Source organism: Macrobrachium rosenbergii, chromosome 48 (genome assembly GCF_040412425.1).
Source record: "Macrobrachium rosenbergii isolate ZJJX-2024 chromosome 48, ASM4041242v1, whole genome shotgun sequence".
Taxonomy (NCBI): domain Eukaryota; kingdom Metazoa; phylum Arthropoda; class Malacostraca; order Decapoda; family Palaemonidae; genus Macrobrachium; species Macrobrachium rosenbergii.
The window spans coordinates 41,553,705-41,577,876 of NC_089788.1; the positions used below are offsets into that span (position 1 = coordinate 41,553,705).

Below are 24,172 nucleotides of genomic sequence, written 5' to 3' on the forward strand. Positions count from 1 at the left end.
GACTGTCAAACACCCTGATTCATGGTTTGGGGAGCTTTTACTGGTCATGGTGTAGCCAAGCTTCATGTCTTTAAATGAAAATGAATGAAAAAGTTAACCAGTATAATTATTTGGAGTTGATGTGTGACATTTTGCCTGATGCATTCGAGGATACGGGTGCCACATGTTTTCAGCAGGATGGCGCCAGGGCTCACACGGCTAAATCTGTCACTCAGTGGCTTCAGGATTGCGAAGTTCCCTTCATCAATGATTGGCCTGGTAATAGCCCTGACATTAGCCCAATAGAAAACTTATGGGAGATCGTAAAGAGGGATCTACAAGACAAAGATGTGTCGTCTGTTCCAAAGCTGGAGGCAGAAATCCGCGCATCTTGGAACAACATCCCGAAGGAAATGCTTCATAATTTGGCCTTGTCTGTACCAAAACGACTGAAGGAGGTGATTAAACGTAAGGGTTGTCCTACTAAATATTAGTGAATACTAATAAAGGTAATTTAGACTTAGAATTGTGTTGTTATTAGCCTATATGTAGTTTAGTTATGTTGACATGTTTTGAGTTGAGTGAGGGCGGACTAAAGTTTTACTGTACATATATATATGTATATATATATATATATATATATATATATATATATATATATATATATATATATATATATATATATATATATATATATATATTTTATATATATAATATATATATATATATATATATATATATATATATATATATATATATATATATATATATATATATATATATATATATATATATATATATATATATATATATATATATATATATATATATATATATATATACAGTCATACCCGAACTTACACAAGTTTAGGTTCCAGAACCCCTTGCGCAAGGTGAATTTTCTCGTAAGTTTGGCACGGTCTCTAAAAAGGCTATTAAATGCTTATTTGTAAAGTTTAAACACTAAATATGACCCTAATCATGTTCCCAAATTATTAAGTTAACTTTTAAATGAAATTAAAATTACTGTAATTTCATTTAAAAGTTAGCTTTTTACATTACCCTTAAAAAAAAGAAATATATGGTTGATATAAAAATAGAGTTGGAAGAGAATTTCTCTCTCCCCCCTTCCGACCGATCTATTTTTAGAAGCTTCTCAACTTCTTTTTAATAACTTCTTTATTCTGCATCTCTTTCTCTTTGTTCTGAAATGCTTTTTTTGGTGAACAGACAGTGTTTTTTATTTTGACTTATACAACTCTTAGTTATTATGTCTCTATGTTTTAGAACGTATTTGCCACACTAGCGCATTTACACTTTGTAGATGGTACAGGTAAAATTAGATCAATTTAAACTATCTATTGTACAGGTAAAGACATACAGAGAAAATAATAAGTTGTAAAAATGTGTGAGCACTAACTATAAATGAGAGAGAGAGAGAGAGATAAGGGTTGTCCTTACTTAGGAGAGAGAAATTATTTATCAATTATTAAGGAGACAGAGAATAACATGAGAGAGAGAGAGAGAGAGATATTGTCCTTAGTTGAAATATCAAGTTAAATTATTTATGAATTATTGAGGAGACAGAGAGAATAACATGAGAGAGAGAGAGTTATTCTTACATTAGATATCAAAAGAAGGAAATTCAGTATTAAACTAGCTTTTAAATGAAATTAAAGTTACTGTAATTTCATTTACAAGTTAGCTTAATACATTGCCCTTAAAAAAATAAATAAATGGTTAATGTAAGAATATAGGAGAGTATGATGATTAGTATACTATTTCTCTCTTCCCCCATTACACTGATCTATCTTCAGAAGTCTTCTCAACCTTGTTTTTAAGAACTTTTTTATTCTGTCTCTTTCTCTTTGTTCTGAAATGCTCTGTCTCTATGTTTTAGAATAGCTTGTTTACAGTTTGTAAACAGTACAGGTAAAATTAGATCAATTTCAAATTATCTACTGTACATTTAAAGACATACAGAGAAACAGTAATACGTAGGTTGCGCTAACTACGAAAGAGAGAGAGAGAGAGAGAGAGATAACAGTTGTCCCTACTTAAGAGAGTGAAATTTTTTATGAATTATTGTGGACACAGAGGGAAAGAGATAACAGTTGTCCTTACTTAAAGAGAGTGAAAATGAATTATTACGGACAGAGAGAGAGAGAGGGAATTACAAGAAACCTTTGACCACTAATCAGCAACAGTACCCCTTCTTGTCATGTTAAAGTGACATGTCTGACAGCTTTTTGCCTTCGAGCTTCTTACAGAAGATGAGGGAAAAATATTTGTTTGTTTAAAATATGTATCACAAATTTTGTAATACAAGTATATTATTATTATTATTATTATTATTATTATTATTATTATTATTATTATTATTATTTAATATATTAATATTTGAAAATTAGTACTTATTATTAGGTAAAAAATTTATTTATCATACAAAACAAATAAACATGAACATGTGTCATAATAATTCTCTCATCTCAGTAAAAGAGAGAGAGAGAGAGAAAAAAGTAAGTATACCTTAGTTTTACCAGACCACTGAGCTGATTAACAGCTCTCCTAGGGCTGGCTCGAAGGATTAGACTTATTTTACGTGGCTAAGAACCATTTGGTTACTTAGCAACGGGACCTACAGCTTATTGTGGAATCCGAACCACATTATAGCGAGAAATGAATTTCTATCACCAGAAATAAATTCCTCTAACTCTTCATCAGCCGGCCTCGGGAATTGAACTCCGGCCCATCGAATGACAGTCTGAAGCTCTACCGAGTCGGCCAACAAAGGGCTTAATGAAAATTATAACTTTTATTATTTATTGTTATTTAATTTACACATTGAAGCTTGAAAACATATAAATTACATAAAAAATTAAACAAACACTTTTGCAGGGTTTCTCTGTATTTGCAAATGTTCGCGTGCCTGTGAAAAACTCGTGTGTTAGTTAGGTTCCAATGAAAAGTTTATGTGTCTGTGAATTTAGCGCAACTCAAATTACTTGCAAGTTCGGTATTTATATTATATATATATATATATATATATATATATATATATATATATATATATATATATATATATATATATATATATATATATATATATATATATATAGCAAATATATAAGCAAATCCCACAGGAAAATGACAGGCAGAAGTTCAGTACCAAGCGCTTTCATGTTTATTAATGCATCGTTGGGGCACGAATGAGAGACAGATATAAAGGAGGTTACAAAGTAAACAAAATGAACAAGAATACCAGATGGCCAGTTGTCAAAGGTTAATAAACAGAAAGTTAATCCAGGATAATTCTGTTTATTACCCTTTGACAACTGACCATCTGGTATTCTTGTTCTTTTGTTTACTTTGTAACTTTCTTTACATCCGTGTCTCATTCGTGTCCCCGATGATGCGTTAATATATACTGAAGTTGCATCTATTGTGCATCTATTGTGATTTTTACATATATATATATATATATATATATATATATATATATATATATATATATATATATATATATATATATATATATATATATATATATATATATATATATATACAGCAGTCCCGGTTTCATGACGGTTCCGAGGTTACGACGCTTTTCAAATATATTCATCAGAAATTATTTCCCAGCTTACGATGCATGTTCCGGGGTTACGACGTCGTCGCCGATCCGACGGAAGAAATATGGCCCCAAAACGGCAGAATAATCATAATTTGAAGGTTTTTATGTAAAACTCAATAATAATGCAGTTTACATCGTTTTCAATGCACCCAGAGCATTAAAAGTAAGATTTTCTTATGATTTTTGACGATTTTCGACGATTTTCCGGCTTACGACGATTTTCGGGTTACGACGCGGCGCAAGAACGGAACCCCCGTCGTAAACCGGGGACCGCCTGTATATATATATATATATATATATATATATATATATATATATATATATATATATATATATATCACACATTACCACAGGTGAAAAATAAGCAGGGTGTAGGTCTGACCGGTTTCGACTTTATTTCCAAGCCATTGTGAAGGACTGATACAGAGTGTGTGAAGTCACAAATATATATACTACAAGAACAGTACTGACGAACATACACAAGCCGTTACAGGCTCCATATCCCCACTCAGGCCGAAAGAGGTAGGAGTGGTTTTAAAACTCATTTGGCTAAAAATCACAATAGACTCTCAGGGGACATTGCTGATAAACAGACCATATCACCTCAGATCCACACCTGACAGGTGTCATGGAGGCGGAGTTTGGAAACTCCATGACACCTGTCAGGTGTGGATCTGAGGTGGGGTATGGTCTGTTTATCAGCAATGTCCCCTGACAGTCTATTGTGATTTTTAGCCAAATGAGTTTTAAAGGCCACCCTACTCGACACCGGCCTGAGTGGGGATATGGAGCCTGTAACGGTTGTGTATGTTCGTCAGTACTGTTCTTGTAGTATATATATTTGTGACTTCTCACACTCTGTATCAGTCCTTCGTCAATGGCTTTGAAATAAAGTCGAAACCGGTCAGGACCTACACCCTGCTTTCTTATTTTTCACCTGTGGTAATGTGTGATAAATGAATCATGTACAAAAGTGATAATAATCATCATATATATATATATATATATATATATATATATATATATATATATATATATATATATATATATATATATATGTATGTATGTATGTATGTATGTATGTATGTATGTATGTATGTACACATTTAGTATATAATCTGATGGTCCATGATCATTTAGTTGGGTAGATTAAATTTTTTTTTAATATTTCTATTTTTTATTTTTAGTTTTCTCATGTTCTACCTTAGATGTCCATGGCCCACCTTAGAACCAACCTGTGGCCAACAGGTTGAAGACCACTGGTTTAGACCATCTTTTCAAGTGTTGATGAGAAAGTCTAGTGAAATGAGAAACCTGTCATGCATGTCTTTTTGGTCTTCAGAAGCTTTTTTTTTTGTTATATATCACCTTAAATTTTTAAAGGTCATTTGGTGATTAATAGATTTAAAAAAATCATGAACTTTTTTCAGGCTTGTGTTTACCTTTCAATTCTGAAAATGCTAAATATTGCAGATGTCCATAGATCAATATTTTAGCTAAATGCGTCAAGTCTTCACAAACAAAAATCATGAATAGAAGAACAATAAATGCTGGTAATGTTAGTTCATTTCCTTTTGTTATTGCTAATGAACTTAAGATTCCATTATGTTATAGTTTTTCATTTTTACTGTGATTTTATTATATCTCAGTAGCTTACCCTTAAAAGTTATGTATTTAATTTAATGGGGAAATATCTTCAGGCCTTTTCTTTCATCTTATTTAACAGAAGATTGTTACTTTTAAGGGCTGGTTGATTTCAATCATCTTTATCCATTCTAGCCATGATTCTGCTTCTGGTCTCAAGACCATATCTGTTATGTTATCATCAAACTTATCTTGGTTTTTTCTCTCCACAGTCTAGGAAATTCAATTTTGTCCTGAATATTTTGTGCAAGGAGGGGAAGATAGTTGGTAATGTTAAGAGTGAGACTGGGAGTAGGAAGTAAATTTTAGTTTCATCTATCAAGGGGGGAATCTTTGTAGGTACTCAGAATTTTAGATAGAGCTTGTCTTGTGCCTAATTCCCTGTGAAAAAAAATATCATCCACTAATGTTGCTATAAATTAGATGTTTTCAAGGTGCATTAACATATCAGCAGAGTTACCTTTTTCTCAACACCAGGATGATTGTTGACTTTTAGAATCATGACCTAAGCCATACTTTCAGTTTTATTTGGAACTTTATCTTTTAACATACTATACTGTGGAAGAGAGGAATAATTCATTTGCATACTTTGGTAGCTGGTATACATACTGCTATTAAAAAGTATTTTTTGGGAGCCAATTGAAATTTTTCATCCATTTGTAGTATGTAACTGACTTACTAACTTATACCAAGAGATGCAACTTTTATATTACAGCTTTAAATGCAGGTTAGCTCTCTTCTGAAATACGACTGGGAATTTAGAATAGGTTAAGTTTGTGAAATGCTTGTCAGGCTAATTTTTTGTTGCATAAAAAACGGCTAAAGAATTTGATAGGTTGGCTTATCTTTTGATAGGTCTGCTGACTTTCTGTTGTTTTGATCTATTCAGTGTGTAAGATACTCTTGAAAGGCTTCAATAGGTTTTTAATTGAGGATGAAAAATCTTGCTTGTCAGATGTATAGGGAATTGATTTATTCTGCTGAGTTAGAAAATATAGTGAATTGGTTTTGTTTGCCATTGTCAGGACATCTGTATTATAGAAAGATCAAATCTGATCTTACTCATACAAGTTTCTAAGTGTGTTTGTCAATTTGGAGAGAGTGGTAAGGTGCATTATCCTTTATTATCACAGATAATTGTAGTGTATTTGGTTTTAATTGGGATGTGAACCATTTTTTAACAATTGTATGGCTCACTTGATTGTGGTACTTACTGTCATTTTTAGCTTGAAATATTAATATGCAATTTAGAAAAAACTCTTTAGTGGTAGCTTGAAGGATGATCAAGTGACTACAGTACCTTTTCCAGGAGAAAAGGTAGCCTATCTGTTCAGGATTCCCAGCAGAGTGATTGCAATTTATCCACACTTCATCCAGGTGTACGTAAGGCTCTTAACATCTGATTGGTTTTGGTAGTTATTTCATTATTTCCCTCTAAAACAGAAATTTTCTTTTGATGGCATTTTGAAATCCAGTATAAGGAACAATTTTATGCAAAGATTCTCTGCAATCAGTGTACCCAACGTTTTCTTTAAAGTTATCTTTGATCTTATCCATTGTCAGTTCTTCCATCCATGCTAAGAAATCTAATACAGATCAGTGCCAAATACTCATCATAGTCATGGAAGTCTGTTTTAAGCCTTTATTTGTATTCCATTCCAGAAAAATCACTGCCGAATTTGTCTTGTGTTTCTTGTACATCCTATTGTTTGTTCTTTCTGATATGCCTGGTGCTTTAGCAGTATGTTGCAATGCTTTTCCAGCATCAGTTAAATGACCATTGTGTGCATTTTCTCTGGAAAGTGCCTCAGTATACTATGAACAATCCTTGTAGCCTGTGGATGAAAATTTCTGTTTTGAGTTCCCTCAATGGTGCTTGTTTGATGACCTTCATCTGAGGAGGCATCTCTATGTGCCCTAAGGACAGCTTCACTTGACTGTGAATTCTATAAGAGGACTGGCAACAAGTTTAAATAAAAAAGCTTTGTACAATAACTTAACCAAAAATATTATGGGATCTTAATATTGGAAAAAGAAAATCTACCACTGAATATCTTAGCATGGTTTAAGTTCTTAGTGTATTCAGACACCAGGCATATTGATTAGGAACATTTGATATGGCAAAGCCATGCATCACCCTTGTCCTCCCTAAAGTGCAAGGAAAGTTTGGGAAAACTAATTGCAAATTCATTACATTAACAGCATGATAAGATATGGAAGTCAGTAACATTTAACGTGAAGCAGTAGTGACTTGTTTTCATACAAGGGTTTTCAGTATTCAGGGACATGATACTGCAGTCTGTGCTGGTATGGGGATATGTGATTTACTGATTGCTAGGATATACCAGTCCTCCCTCTCTTTTAAGTTACACTTTTCAGTGCATTATTATATGAAAATAGGTGGAGTATGCTGCCCCTGTGTGTATATATAAATGAGAGAGAATAGAAGCACTGTAATGAATATCACTCTAATGAATATATCAGGCAAAGAGTTCAAGGGATTGTAAAATAAGGAGGAGTTAGTAAACTGTACTAAAAATTGAAAGTCTATAGGTAACCCTAATGCTAAGGCTACCTGTGAACCTCAGCAGGTAAGCTCTTTAGGTGATTTTAATAGTAAGTCCTTAAATGAGTGAGGTGATGAAACTGGAAAGCAAAATCACTGTATTTTCACAAAAAATTATGTTTTATTATAAATTGTTTTGCAGCAGTTTCTTAAAACATGATTAAGTCCGTCAAGTGATTTTAGAGGGTATGGCGTTGTCATCCGACTAAGGCTTTAAGGGATGGGAAAAGATCAGCCATTTTATAGGAAGAAGATCATAGAGCAATGATTTAGTCTTTCATTGCCCTAATCTGTTACAGTAAATTTGAATTACTTGTTGATCTAACTTTTAATGTGTTGAGGGTTTTCCTCATGTTTTTTCTGCCAGGTTTTTTTTTAATTTGACCCTAATCTTGTTTTCTTAGGGATTGTCCTTGTTTATTTTTATTTTGCAAATCGTGAAAACATTACTGCATGTTAGATTTATCACTTGATTCATACAAGTGATGAATTTGTTGAGTTGTGGCCATCCCCTCCTATTTCTGGGTTACCTGGATGTGAACTGCAGTTTTAATTTTTTGCATTCCATTATCCTTGAACAGGGCTCAGGGCTGTATGAATGCTCTTAAGATTTTTTGAGTGTTTCAAAATTTTTACTGTTTTAGGTTGAGAAGGTTCATGGTACAACTTATGCCTTGTACTAAGATTTCTTTATTTTGGTGTTTCTGAAGGACATATTAGACATTGGTCTTTCTTTTTTCTAAGATTTTATAATGTCTGCTGTTCATAGAAAAGAGTAGTGCAGTATTTGTTTACTGTCATGAACTCTCTACATTGTGCCTTACTGGGTAGGTATCCATATCTATTTTTGTGATTATGCCCTACCTCTTTTTTGCCAATGGTGTACTAGTTGTGATTGAATACAGCTGTGGTATTCCTAGTGAATCTAAACAAAACTTAGGAGTCTCAGTCCAGGATTATTGTGTTAGGTATTTAGATAGGACTCCTAAGTGCCATAAGTAAGAATTTTAATGCTATTATGTTAGCTGGCAATGATTGGTAGTTGTTCAGTTTTGTGTACGGGGTTTCTTGCTTTTTAATGACTCTTTTGCTTTAGTTTTTATGTGCCATATTATACAGTGATTAAGCTACGTTAGTGTTATAGGTAAATATTTACTAGACACACCAGTCCCTCTAAGCCTTCCCACATGCAAGTCTCAAGTACTAATGTTGATTTTGTTTAGACTGCTGACTAAGACTGATTGGAATTGTTTAGAAAATAGTGGTAATGGAAAAATAATGGATATGTAATTGAGTGGTTGACGTTTCTATTTACTATGAAAGCAAAGTTATTTCATCTTTAATTCCGGTTCCTTTAGAAGAGATCATCAGGAAATGAGTAAGTTATTCCTTACGAGAGGAGGTTTTACAGCAGTTAAGAGATACTCGAGTGTGTCTCTTTATTGCCCCCAAAATTTATTTCTTGCAGTGCTTATTTTCTGCCAAACTATTTAAAAAAAATTTTCCTTAAAATGAGTCTAGATTAAGTGCCAAGTGTACTTGTTCCTTGTATTTTAGTATTAAAGTATTGTTTGATAGCCTTGGCTTGTATACTCTTTTGTGAATAAAGTCCTTTAAGTAGCTTTGTATGATTGCTTTAAGTACTTTGTATGATTTCACTAATGCATGTTGAAGTTACTATACTTAAGTTGCCTTTGTAAGTAAGTTGTTCATATGGTTTAGTTGTGTTTTGTGATGAAGGCTGCAAGAGTGAATATCAATCAAAATTATATTTTAAGATACAAGATTAGACTTGGGAATTAATTGATGCTACATGCATTGGTTATTGCACTTGTTAAAGCTGTACAAGAAAAAACATTTTATTACTATAACTTCTGTGTATACTCTACTGTATATGTAACCAATTAAAACAAGAAACACAGTAATCACGCTGGAGATACTGTAGGTGGGGAGTTGCAAGGAAATTATTTTGTTTTTACATATAAACTAGTTCAATTTTACAGGCCAGTAAATTTTATGCATTTAGAATTGTTGTGTTTCATTATTTGCATGGCAGTTAAATTTCAAGATTAGAAAATACGAGTACTGTAAAAGAAAGAAGGTACCCTTTTATTATTATTTTAGGATCCACTAAGATATCATCCTTATAATTGCAGCACTGTAAAATTATCAGTAGGCAGATTATTGTGGCTGAGATCCTTAATTTGGAGGAAAAGATGTCAGAAAAATCCAGTAAAATTTTCATTTGAATTTATTTAGAGAGAAATATTATCAGTACAAATAGAAAAGGAAAATGAGGGATTATATCCTGTTTTAACTGAATGGCTGAAGTGTATTTGTAAAATTAGGACATGTATGTTATATTGTTGAAAAGATCATTGTAATATTATAGCAAAATACGGAAGTTATTGCAAGTGCCTGTATTAGCTTTTTAGCAATGTTCATTCATTCCATGCATTGTTAATTCTGAAATTAAAGTATCCTGATGTTTGATAATGAAGTGGCATTATCCTGAAAGGGATGGTTATAAGAGTATGGTTCATAGATGGTGGAAATACTCTGATATCCATTATATTTTCTGCATTCATTCCATTTTTTATTCAGGTCAAAGTAAATTCTTGATTAAAAAATATGATAGTTTGTCATTGTATTGACTGGTGTAATGGACTGTAGAATGCTGAAGAAAATTTATTTTGTTCCCATACAGATACTGTATTGATAATGTGTTATTCATTGTTGAAAAATCTCATACTTCCTCTGTGTAAGCATGGGTGTATTTCTTCAAGATAACAAAGAGGAATAAGAAAGTCCACATTGGATATTTGGAAATTTGAAGGAATATATATAGGGATGGAAAGACTTACCCATCTATAGAGGATAGATAACATTGTTGAATGTGCAATAAGTCAGATGTTATAAGGACTGCTGTGTCCTTGAGGAACTGAATCTGAGGTATGCAATGTTTTTGGATGAAGAACTTGAAACTGAAGCCCCTGTGTGCATTCTAAATTGAGCAAAGATCTTGATTATTTTTAATTGTATTATGCATGAAAGTAGAAGAGTGGAGTGAACCTGCATCGTGAATTGTTAAAACAGTAACCCTGTATTTATATAAATAATGTATGTTTTAAAAAAAATTAATTTTTATAAAGTGGTAAGTTTTATTTATAGCCTGTTACAAGTTTTTTCCATAAATTTGTAATTGAATACAATATTACTGTATTGCTGCCTAAGGAAGAAATATATTTATATTCAGTATTAAAATTCTATCATTTGACAGAAATAAACTTTTTGCATAGAAGGAAGTCTGCCATTTATATTCATAGTCATAGGTAGTGTTAATTGCAGCTGCTGTCACATCAGTGCCACTTCTTGATGGTTGAGGATTCGATGCCATGGATTGTGTGCATCTCATTGACATAAATGTGTTGTTTTAGTTATCTGTTGTTACCTTACACAACAGAAATGTAATCACCCAGAAACCCATGATATGAAATTCCATGCTTTGAAGTAGTACAGTTTGTCATAAACAACTTACTTTTATTTTGGGAAAATTCCGAAGTTTCTTAACATCTACAGGCAAAAATCTTTTGGCCCAGGACTACTTAAAATCAAACCATTCTGGTGAGATTGTTAAGAGTTATGTCTATGGGTATTCCTGCTCTGGCCATATTCTCACTACTTGCCCTGTAAAGAACACAGAATGAAGATACTTTGGTCCAAGCTCGTGGATGATATATAACATCCTTTAGGGTGTGAACATTAGTCTGCAATAACTCCTGCCCAGGCCCAGCCTTTCTCACCACTGGCAGAATGAAGTTCCCTTGCTCTTGCATGTCCAAGAGTCGAGTTTACTCTGTATGCTGTATACTGTTGACATGATGATTCTCATTTTTCCTGAATTTTTAGAGTTTTTGTACAGTACTTAACCTTTTTTTTTTTTTTAGAAATTCCCATCTATTAGAGTGCTTGGTCTCCATATATAATTGTAATTAACTTTTCCAGTGGGTTTGTAGCTTGCAAGTATTAATGATAGGGATAATGCTAATTAATATATGATATTCAATAGGATGTGGTTGGATCTGTGTGCCACATTGTGGAATGGTAAGGCTGCTAATTTATTATTCTCTACCACTGGACCCAGCAGTTTGGGTGATGGATGTCATGCTCCAGGTCTGGAACACTTGTGGCATTTATGCCTTACCATGTTCAGCCTTCTGTGTCAGGTGCTGTTGAAGTTTTGAGTAGGTTCAGTGGCTTCCTGGATGATGTTTACTGCTCCCCTTTTGGCCAAAACAAGAGTGGTTTGTAGATTCATATATTGCCATGGACAATCCCATAATGCTTTCCTCTTGGAAGGATAGCCTGAAACAGCTACACTTTTTCATAACTTTGTTTTCATAACCATCCAAAAAAGGGATTTTGACAAAGGAAAAATCTATTTCTGGGGGAAGACCTGTGTCACCCAGTGAAATAATCCATTAGCACTGATTTCTAGGTATAGGTATTGCTAAGTATACCAGAGAAAAGCTAACCATAATGCCAGGGTTACGACCCCTGGATCGAACGCCATTAGATGGTGTCGTTATACACAAGGGGTGAGTGGTTGCCACTACCACAGGTCTCCGTCCTATAGATCTCTCCGATCTCAAAACCCCGAAAAGTGAGGGGCCATTCTAAACCTCATCCTCCGCACCCAGCTAACCACCACCCCGGCCGCCATCTTATAAACATCCCAAATTAGCACCTCCCAAGCTTGGTATGCCACTCGGGAGGGAAAAAGGAAGTACAGGGATGGGTCACTGGGTGACACAGGTCTTCCCCAGAAATAGATTTTTCCTTTGTCAAAATCCCTTTTCTGGGCTCGACCTGTGTCACCCAGTGAAATCGTGACAGAGAATCAGCCATACAAAAGCTTGGTGGAGTCCTCTAAGAATTACCTTAATGGAGCTAAATAAAACTATGAGAAAATTACTGTGTTTTAATAACCCAAAACATTTATAATAAAAACATAATAAACATAATTAACATTATAGGGCACACAGTCTAAATCATAAAATAATTAACACCAAGACACTTAAGGCTAACAAAAGATTACAACAGGAAATCCATGAAACGGCCAGGAGTCAGGCTGTGAAGCAGGCCTGGCCTAAAGGTTAGAGGGCAAGGCAGGTAGGCGAGAGAGAAATAAACAACAGGATAAACTAAGGTTACATAAACTAGTCTAGGGCTGGGGGAACAGTACTTCCTGCAGCCACTGTGGAGTATTTAAGGGCCTCTAGAGACTTAAGATAGTGGCGTTTGAACACTGTTGGTGATTTCCAGCCCGTGTACTTTTTAAGGTCATCAAAATTCATATTATGAAAATAATTAGCTGAGGTGGCCACGCCGAATATCATGTACCCTAGGTACTGAATCCGGTTTGCTTGCTTAATGAAATACAGTATTTGTTGCCTGATGGCCTTTAAGGAAATGGTTCCTCCGTTTTCCTAACAAAAAGAGGGCCAGACGTTCTATTAGAAGTTCTATTTAAATAAGCTTTTAAAGTGTTAACTGGACGTAAGGACAGATCCTGTGGAAGGGAATAACCTTCCAAGGAGACCATCTATTTTGTGGATCCTCATTCTTTGCTAGAAACTTGAGATCCGGAGACAACAGAACTTCTCCTGACGGGAGGAAATCAACATGGTTCGGTTCTCTAGAGAGCAGACAGTTCAGAAATTCTAGCCCCTGAGGCTAGACTTACTAGAAATAACGTTTTCCTTAACAGACTCGAGTATGAACATAATTCATTATCAGTGTCTGATGCTAATTTAAGTACGTCATTTAAGAACCAGGAAACCTTGTGTGGACGGGTTGCTGGTCTAAAGACGAGCGCATGCTTTAGGAATTGTGAAAAATATGAGTCTGTAAGGTTAATATTGAAGCCATGTAAAAATATTTTTCTTAAAGCAGATTTTGCTGTAGTAATAGTACTAGAGGCCAATCCTTTCTCAAATAATGATCTGAAGAAAGAAATTGCTAGTTTCATGGTCATTTCCTGAGCTTCAGATTCCCTCAAAAATAATGCTAACTTTTTAACTGCTGAGTCATATTGTCTGAGAGTAGATTCCCTCTTGTCTGATTCTATGAACAGTGTATTAATAGGATCAATGTTAGCGTCTTTCTGAGCTGCAAACTTCATGAAGTCCATAAAGCTAGGGCATTCAGAATTCTTGAGGAAGCTGACACAGTCCGAGTTTGTACTACTTGTGTCAACCTTGGACTGGGGATTTGTTTGTGCCGGAGTTTCAACTCTAGAAGAAGAGAAAACCAATTGCTCTTTGGCCAGTTGGGTGCTACAAGTGCTACTTGACCTTTGAATGATCTGAGTTTGTGCAGAACTTTCATTAATAGGTTTATTGGTGGAAACAGATAGATCCTTTGCCACCTGTTCCAGTCTATTGACATGGCATCCGTGGAGTGAGCTAGAGGGTCTAGATTGGGAGCAACGTAACACGGAAGCTTGTGGTTGCTCTCTGTGGCAAACAGGTCCACCTGGAGACCGGTACCTGAAGACAAATCCACTCGAATGATGCTTTGTCCAATGACCATTCCGACTCCAGCGGAGTTGTCCTGGATAGTGAATCTGCAATGACATTCCGAACACCTGCCAGATGGGTAGCTGACAGGTGCCAAAGATGTTTCCTTGCCAGAGAGAAAATTGCAATCATTACCTGATTGATATGACTCGACTTGGAGCCCCCTCTGTTTATACAATGCACAACTACTGCACTGTCCAGTACCAATCTGATATGAATCTGTCTGGTTGGACGTAGCTTCTTTAGTGTTAGAAATACTGCCATTGCTTCTAGAATGTTGATATGGAACTGGCAGAATACAGTTGACCACGTTCCTTGAACTTTCTTGTGTTGGGAGTATCCTCCCCACCCACTCAGGGAAGCATCCGTATGGATCACTAATGATGGAGGGGGAAATTGGAGAGGCACTGACCTTGACAAACTCTTGACTGTTGACCACGGTCGAGGCCTCATCCTCAACACTGGCGGAATTAGAGACATTTTGTCTCTGTTCCTGCTGTTGGCTCGTCTCCGCCATACTCTGTTTATATCCTTCAGTTTGGCTTTCAGCAGCAAATCTGTCACTGACGCTTGAACTGAAGAGAACCCAGGACTCTTTCCTGGGCAATGACGAGAGGCTCTTTTGTTTTTGAGGAACTGCCTGGTAGCTTTGGCTATTTCCCTCCTTTTGGCTGGTGGAAGTGACAGTTTGTGTGTGTTTAGATCCCACTGTATTCCTAACCATTGAAACTGAGCCTCCGGAATTAGACGGGATTTCTTCCTGTTTATTTGAAAACCTAAGGATTCCAGGAAGCTGATCACTATGAATGTTGCTCTTCGACATTCCTTGGCGTTGGATGCCCAGATTATCCAATCGTCCAGGTATGCGGCTAACATAATCCCTTGGGCCCGTAGCTGTTGGACTACTGTCTCTGCCAGTTTGGTAAAAATCCTGGGCGCTATGTTGAGCCCGAATGGCATGACTCTGAACGAGTATGCTTGTTTCCCTAGTCTGAACCCTAAGTAAGGAGAGAAGTTTCTCGCAATCGGGACGTGATAATATGCGTCTGAAAGATCTATAGAGGTGGTGACGGCCCCACGGGGAAGTAGTGTTCGCACCTGCGAGATTGTAAGCATGCGAAACTTGTCGCAGTGAATGTATAAATTGAGACGAGACAAGTCTAGAATTACTCTTTGCTGGATTGAGTCTTTCTTCGGGACACTGAACAGACGGCCCTGAAATTTCAGGTGTCTGACTTTCTTTATTGCCTTCTTTTGAAGAAGGTCTTTGACAAAGGCCAGTAAGTCTTTGGATGGAGGTTGATGGAATCTGACTGGTGGAGGAGGCCCTCAGCTCCAGCTCCAGCTCCATCCCAGACCTTTTGAAACTATGCTGTGGGCCCATGGACTGAAGGTCCAATGGTCCCGGAAGAGATATAACCTCCCGCCTACCTGAGGAGACTCATTGGATGGAAGAGGACTTATTTCCTCTGCCTCCTCGGCCTCCTCTTCCACGGGAGAGAGGTCTAGTTGAAGCCCTACCTCTGTAGGCAGCTCTGGCTCTGCTCCCCCTCGCATGCCTGTTGTAGCCTCGAAACGCCCCTTGGCTTTCAAACGAAGCGTTGAAGGCTGGGGACGCTACGAAGGCTGGCGGAGCAGGGGTTTGCTGAGCCGGCTGCATCAGTACGAACTGTTGCTGAGGCTGAGCTTTGGAAGTGGAAGGCTGTCCGATCTGAGAGACCGGTACAGCCTGAGGCATAGTTTGAGCCTGGGGTTTCCTATACAGTATTTTCTGAACCTTTTCTTTTCCCTGGATTGAGGTCCGGAGGTCTCGGTGAATTTCCTTTTAAAAGGGAGACCCCAGCGGGAGCGAAGACTTTGATTTGCTCTGGTTGCCTCCGCCAGAACATTATTGACCTCATCCTCAGGGAAGATGTTAGGTCCCCAGATAGAACTCTTCATGAGTCTATTGGGCTCATGTCTGATAGTGGCGTCTGCGAAGATATGCTTTCTGCAGTTTTGTCTCGCCACTACAAAGTCATACAGGTCCGATTGAAATGACGCTAGCAGTGATTTTGTCAAGACCTGGAACAGAGGTTCGTCAGCGTAAGTTAACGCTGTTACCTCTCTAATGGTGATGGAATGCAGGGAGGGACTCAACCTGCACTTAATCTCAAACTCCGCCTTCAGAAGGACCTCCGGAATCCTGGGAAGCTGTTCACTGAACAGGGTGGAGGCACACTCGGGGTCAAGTTTACCCACCGTGAACGTAGCCGGAGCTCCCGACCAGAATTCAGAATCCCCGGGGAAAAGAAGGGAGGTGGGATCTATCTCCCGGAGTTGAGGCAGCGGTTTGCCCTCTATTCCCGCCTGACTAGTCAACACTGCGATCTTAGTCGTGCAGGGGGTAGGGATGGAGTCACCTTCCGCAAACATCATAAAAGTCCCATTAAAGGGAGTAAGCTTGGTATTCTCGCACTCCCAGTCAGTGAGAGCGTGCATCAGGGTGGATTGGGCTTGGTCCCTAGGAAAGATAACTGTTTCCTTCGGGACCTTGTCTGATCTAATCCAGGCTTCCTCTGTTAGCCTGGCATAGCCTGGGTAGGGAGGCACCAGGTCGGGTGGAAAGAACTCCAGTTCTTCCAGATGACGAGTGCCCAAGCCCTCAATGGTCAGGGTATCATTATGCAGGGGGCCGTGAAGAGCCAGCCACCACGGGTTCCCCTTATCAAAGGGGGGCAGTCTGGAGGCATCCGGAACAACGTGAGAGTGCTGTACTGCTCTGGATTGGATAAATCCGGAGAGCAAGCTTTCCTGGGCCTGCATCCTTTGTGCCGATGACAGCACCGACTGACCAGAGGTCTCCAAGCTTGAAGCAAGCTGGGAAGAAAGGTCTTGAATCCTAGCTTCAACCCTAGAGTCCAACTTCTGCATCAGAAGTTCGGCAAAGGCCTGAGGGTCAAAGTTAGGCTGTGGAGGATTAGCCTTGGATACCCTGGATCTCGACCCTATGGTTGGGGGAGAAGCCTTACTAGTGGACGCCACTGGTTTAAGAGCCAGTGACGACCCCAAGGGGCTGACGGATTAGACCTTTTAGGTCTAGAGGACTTTGGTAAGTCCTTCTTTTTCAAGGATTTCACCTTGGGGACAACGGACCTAGATCTGTCCTCAAGGATAGCTGGTTTAGGAAACCCTTGAAAGGAAGAAGGGGAACCAAAAAGGGGACTACCAAAACTCTCTCCCCCTGCCTCACTTACCACCTTACCTTCTACCTGGTGGTCCACGTCCACGCTCATCGGTTCGAGGTGGATGTTGATAGCCACCACCTCTTCTGTCACCTCTCCGCACAGGTTGTCTTCTTGGGAGGGTTGCGTCTCTTCCCGGATCCTCTCAATGATAGGGGCAGCCAATTCCGCCGGCACTGCAGCAGAGATCCAGGCTCCGGGGTAGAGGAGATTGCAGATCTCCTCCGACAAGACGTAAGGGTTGCCAGACGCAACGTTCCTCCCAAATCCGCCAACCCAGACCCTCAGGGTCGACAGCGAAGAGTCACGGATGATCCGGTCAGACTGTAAGAAAGGGCAGGATTTACTGAGAATGTTCTCCAATTACCCGTATATGTCTATATAAATCATTAAAGTCAAAAAGAGACTAAAGGATAGCGGTCTCTTAAAACTTACTGACTCATCCACCACTAGCTCGTGCAGAGCGTAGCAGACTTCACAGTCATCTGGGTGCCAGACGATCAGGTCCCCAACGTGGACCGAGCAGCTGGAGTGCGACCTGCACACCTCGTGTCCACAGGGTTGTTGGAGAACCGCTGTGCACCCTGGCTCCTGACAGCGTACCATCTGTAAGTGGAATGGCGGTACATGAGTAACATCAAGGCAAGGCCCGCCGAAGTAAGTCCGGCGGTAATAGGCTACCTTAACGTAGATTATGAGTGATGAAACATGCGTGTCATCGGGCAAAACCCACCGGAATTGAATCCGGCAGTACAAGACTAATACACAGATTTATGGGTGATGAAACATGCTTGTCATCAGGGACGATAACAACGAAAGATCCGACTAACCTGGCGGAGACTGAACATAGCGGAACTCATGATTGCATCCCTGGGACAGTGTTCGACGCTCCAGCTATAACTGTGGAAAGCGAGCAAACGAAACACCGCCCGATAGGGGAAAGGTAGCAGAGTGGCGGAAACCTGGCGAACTGCGACCAGACGGGTGGGTAGCACCCTCTGGAAGCCGAATGAAAACTCCCCACGGGGTGCCGAACGCAAGCGATCGGTTTCCCTCTGCTAGGAAGAAGCCTAGGTTGCTCGCCAAAAGCTAACTGATCAGGTAAAGAAGGACTAGGCTACATACACGAAAAAACCTGTGCCACCTGCGATCCCAGCCTACCCTCCAAAACCAAAACTTCGAAGGCCAGGATGAGTGCTACAGGTGAGGGGGGGGGGAAGAGGAACCTCGCATAACCTGGCCACACCCTCCAAAACCGACAGCCTGGTCAGTTGGAAGACTATGAATTGAGGAGACCCTTCAATATTCTAACCTCACCCTCCAAGACCTCACGGCCTGGTCAGGTGGGCTAAGGGGGAAGAGTAACTCCCTCACTAGCCTAACCTCACTGTCCAAAACCTAACGGCCTGGTCAGGTGGGCCAAGAGAGAACGAGGAACTGCCTCACAAACCTAACAACTCCCTCCAAAACCTCAAGACGGCCTGGTCAGGTGAGCTAGGTAGCAGGAGCATCGTGAAAAGCGCCTATCCTGTCCAGCCTAACTCTCCGAAACCGATCACGGTACGGTCGAGTAGGCTAGGCTAAACCTAATCGAATAAACTACCTGACATCAAGAGTACTAACATAAAAAAGGGGGGACCATTCGATGAAAAGTTTTAAAATTATATATACTTAAAGATATATACTTATGAATACAAAAGTGACTCAGCGGCAGAGAGGGCCAAAGAACAACCGATATACGGGAAGCGGGGATACCCAAGATGGCCGCCTCTGACGCCAAATCACATATAAACTAATCCAAGAATAGACATGTCATCCATCTTCGTACACATCAGTTATGATCATGAGCATAACAATACCACCATCTAGAAGGTACCAATTCGCTGGTGGAGGAAGGAAACCAGTGGAAAAGGGAGAAATTTATGATCAGAAAAAGGGGGAGGGGAATACCTCCATCCCTAGCCTAGATCAGTCAGATACGGGCTCCCAAGCCTCCTATCAGCGAAATGGTAATTTCTACAAATAAGGCTCCAAAGGAATGGAGCATGGAGAAAAAACTAGCAGAACTTCCTGCTAATAACATGCGAAGACTGAGTGTTAAGCATGGCAGAGGCAGACACAGCCCACGCCCGGCTGCGTAGCATTATTTAACCTGATAAACAATATATGAACAGTCAAATTATATGCCTCTGTAATAAAAAACCAAAAGGAAATGGTACTCAACTTAGATGGCGGGAATTCTGGGTGGGAAGACATGCCGAAACAGTAAAAAACCCAAAAACACGACACCAAGAAAAAACACGGTGTGATTCTGAAAGCGTGCTAAATTGGAATGTTTATAAGATGGCGGCCGGGGTGGTGGTTAGCTGGGTGCGGAGGATGAGGTTTAGAACGGCCCCTCACTTTTCGGGGTTTTGAGATCGGAGAGATCTATAGGACGGAGACCTGTGGTAGTGGCAACCACTCACCCCTTGTGTATAACGACACCATTTAATGGCGTTCGATCCAGGGGTCGTAACCCTGGCATTATGGTTAGCTTTTCTCTGGTATACTTAGCAATACCTATACCTAGAAATCAGTGCTAATGGATTATTTCACTGGGTGACACAGGTCGAGCCCAGAAATGCTCATACCTGCCAGACAGTCTTGCAGACAGCCAAGTGAAGAGACAACTCTTAGGAAAGAATTTACAGCTCCTGCTGAGCGTCCACCAACGCATTGTGAATTCCCAGGCAAGCAAAGATCTAAACTACCAGACGACAAGGGGACTCTGACTTTGTACTTCCTTGAAACTCCAGGTAAAAATGGGGCCAGTATTGTTGGACAGGACCCCGATGTATTGATTTGAGAAGGCTGTAACAAATGCTTGGAGGCCTAAGTAGACAGCCCGCATTGCCAAGAAGCTGATGTGTTTCTGTCATTTTTTAGGCAACCACATCTCTTTTACCCAAAGATCCAACAGATTAGGCTCCCAACCCTTGTTTGAAGTATTTTGATAAAGACAACAGTTTGGGATCTGTTAAACAAGATTCTGCATAATCTGGTAATTTCTCTGACTGAAATATGGATGTACCATAACTAGGGTTGTGGAACAAAAAAACAAGCGTTTTTTTTTTTTACTTTTTTTTTTGCGAAAAAAACAAGTCAAATTTGGTTTTTTTCAGTTTTCTGCATTTTTTCACATTCTGTTGCTTCCTAAGCCACACACAATGTCTGACTGTGCTTATATTATCCATAATATACACATACAATTATTCCCTGTAATTTATTATACATCTGGGTATTGAAATTTTTTAATTACATGTACTAGATCTTCTTGTTTGGCTAGGGGAATAAGATGCCGTACTGTCCAAACATAGCACATTCATTCATGCTAATGTTATTCTGACAAAGATACTCTAAGCTTGGGTAACAAGGCAATTTAGCACTAGAAAGAAAAATCTGTGTGAAAATAGAAATTATGATATTAGAAAAATTCACCTCAACCATATGAGATTGAGTTTTATGAGTACCATAAATTAGTGTTGCAATCATATTAACATTTCACATTTGATCATTAGTATATTCAGTTATCAAACATATTCTACTGCAATTTCTCAATCATATCTTAAACCCACATTAGAAGCTAAATCTAAAGATTTTCAATGCATGAAGAGTTCAAGATAGGAAGAGAGGTAAGAAAACCCTACGAAGGGCAATAGCTCCTTACAGATATGTATGGTACATGTACTTTTAGGTGTTAAACATGTTAAACTGTTACTTGTATGGAACTCTTATCAATGAGATAGGTTCCAGAACCAAGGTAAATGTGCCTTATATTTACATATCAGTATATAGTTAAAACATGAAATAATGGTAGCAGTTATTTCTTGTAACTTGGATGCATTAGGAATTTAGGACAAGCAGAGAGGTGTGACCGTGTGAAAACCATATGAGGGTCAAAAACCCAGAAAGTAATTTATTTAGCAACAGTCTTGCTGCTCTGTATCAAACATGTTCAAAGTGAACTTGTACCCTCCTGGTATCATAAAGGGACCAGAGGCAGAGTAAATGGGATTGGGTGCATCACATAGCAGTGCTAGTAGTTGTGCTTGGAGAGTGTGGAATGTTAATGTGTTTGGTATAAGAGGTGATAACTGTGATATAAGTTGAAGAAATTACAGTTCCAGTGATATTCAGTGACCAGTACAAGAAATATGTGAGCTTTGCTCATTATTGGAAAGCATTCCATTCTTTTTTTATTATTATTATATTTTATTTTTGTGGGGGGGGGAATACGAATGCTAGTGTAGACTCAGTGTATTTCCATGAAAAAATTGATAATGAATGATCACTTTATACTTTATATTCATCTATGTTAGTTGTGATAGGACAATGGAAATTGTTTGAAGAGGGAAGTAAATATGGAACCACTGGAGCTACTGTCTTAAGGAGTTAGCCACATAATTGTGAAGTGTGTCTGTGTCAATTAAGACAGTTATTTTCAGTAATGTTAGAGAACTGTAACATCATATTTAAATAACTTATGAAATGAAAACCAGTTGGAAAAATCATGACCAAAAGATTTCATACTTACTGTACACAGGTAGTGGGCTCCCCAGCCTCATAACATTTGGGTATGCTATAATGCTCCCCTCACTGTCTGCATCATTTAATGTTATTCTTTGCTTTATCCACCCAATGACAGGGTTAAGAAGTATCCTACATATTTCATCAGTATTGTATTGAAGCTGAAAATGTTCTACACCTTACACCATACATAGATATTTGTAACTATCCCACTTTGCATGAAATGTTATCTTGACCCATTTTCATTATGAACATGTTGGTTTCATCCACTCACAAATGGTGCCACTGGGACTGGGGTCTAGTAGCTTCTCCCCTCCCCTGGGCCCACCCACCCCGTCTCACCCTCATATCTCTCTCTGTCTCTCTCTAACACATTAATGTAAAGGATAGGAAATACAAATACTAAGTATAGTCTTTAACTATCATATTACTTGATTATTACTGTATGTGCTGTCAATTTGGCAACAACTGTGGTTAGCAGCCCAGAGAGTTTGTTGCAAGCAAATAGCCCTATGGCTATGGTCATTTAATTTTAACATAAGTCACTTGAATACAGCAATGAAATATTTACTTAATATTGTAAGCAAATATATATCCTTCTATATACTATAGGCAAGTTATGATTTCCAAATAAAAGAGTTGAACTTTAGGCCCATTTTCATTATATTTACCAACATGATTAAGTTGCCTAAGTGGCAACTGCCACAAATAGGCTGTAGTTGGCTGGGCAAACATCTAGAGTTGTACTTTTACATTACTAGAAGTTAATTTAATTTAGAAATTTATCATTAAAACAGCTTCATCATCTCAGAAAATGCTGTATAAACTTGTCTTTTATATCTGTACCCTGCTTAATCTCATAAAATATGCGTAGAACATCATGCGTTTGGCAGCAGCATAAGCATGACCTGACTGGCAGTGTAGTTATCATGCATAGGAGAAGGTAAATATGAAAGAAAGTAAAGTTGTCTTTGAAATAATTATTCATGACTGTAGTACAAGCATACACTACAGAAGTTGGCAATTGATGAGGAGGCTAAGAAAGGGTTAGAAAAGAGTGCAAAGGATACTCTACTCTCAGAAGTTTTCTGGGACAAGATTGCAGGATATCTTCAGTTACTAAAACCAGTAGCAACTGCAATAACTATGATTGAAGGCGATGATCAGTATCTTTCAATTGTCATGGTTTTTCATGATTTGCAAAGTTCCTTTGATGAGCAGTTGCCAAACTCTCCAGTCCTCCAAAGTGAGGAATCTCTCCTTAAAGAAGTTGTCTCCAAGAGACGAGAGTGGCTTGTACAGAAAGTTCACCTGGCTGCTAACTTACTGGACCCCCGTTATAGAGGATGTCACATAAGTGATGAAGAGGCAGTTGATGCGATTGAATCGGCATATGAAGTAGCCTTAAGGATGCCAAGTATAGATGAGAAAAAGGTTTTGGGAGAAATAGCTGAGTTTAGGGCAAAGGAAAAATTATTTAGTAAACTCTTCATCTGGCAAAGTGTGGACCAGTGTAGCCCTACCTCCTGGTGGAATGGTATGTGCAGCCACACACAACTTTCAAAAGTGGCCACTGGAATATTAAATTTGCCCCCAACCAATGCCTCGGTTGAACGGTCATTCAGTCGCCACTCGCATATCCATTCCTCTGATCGCAACCGTCTGTCAACAGATAGGGCTGCCAAACTTGTATATGTCGCTCGTCATTTGACATTAGATGAAAAACTTCATCAAACTTCTACTCCACGGCCATCAACATTAGCAGATGCTCCCCTTTCACAAAAAGAAAAGCCATCATCGTCAAGATGCTCCTCTGCATCAAGCTTAAAGGAAAATCTTCACTCCAGGATTATTCTTCAGAAGACTCGGAAGAAGATTTAGGTTCCGAACTAGATCACTCCTCAGGCAATGATACCGATTCAGACTAGAAAGTTTAACCTTTTTGAGAGGCAATTTCATTAATAATTTTGGGCCAAAG

The 24,172-nt window shown here is 38.5% G+C and overlaps 1 protein-coding gene across 1 annotated transcript; it reads left to right on the plus strand.

The window, feature by feature from the left end:
* Positions 1-80: 80 nt before the first annotated feature.
* Positions 81-24,172, plus strand: LOC136831050 (zinc finger BED domain-containing protein 4-like). The gene is made up of 2 exons (XM_067090996.1): positions 81-437; positions 23,191-24,172. Exons 1-2 carry the CDS (start codon positions 81-83, stop codon positions 24,073-24,075), a joined length of 1,242 nt encoding a protein of 413 aa, XP_066947097.1. The 3' UTR covers positions 24,076-24,172.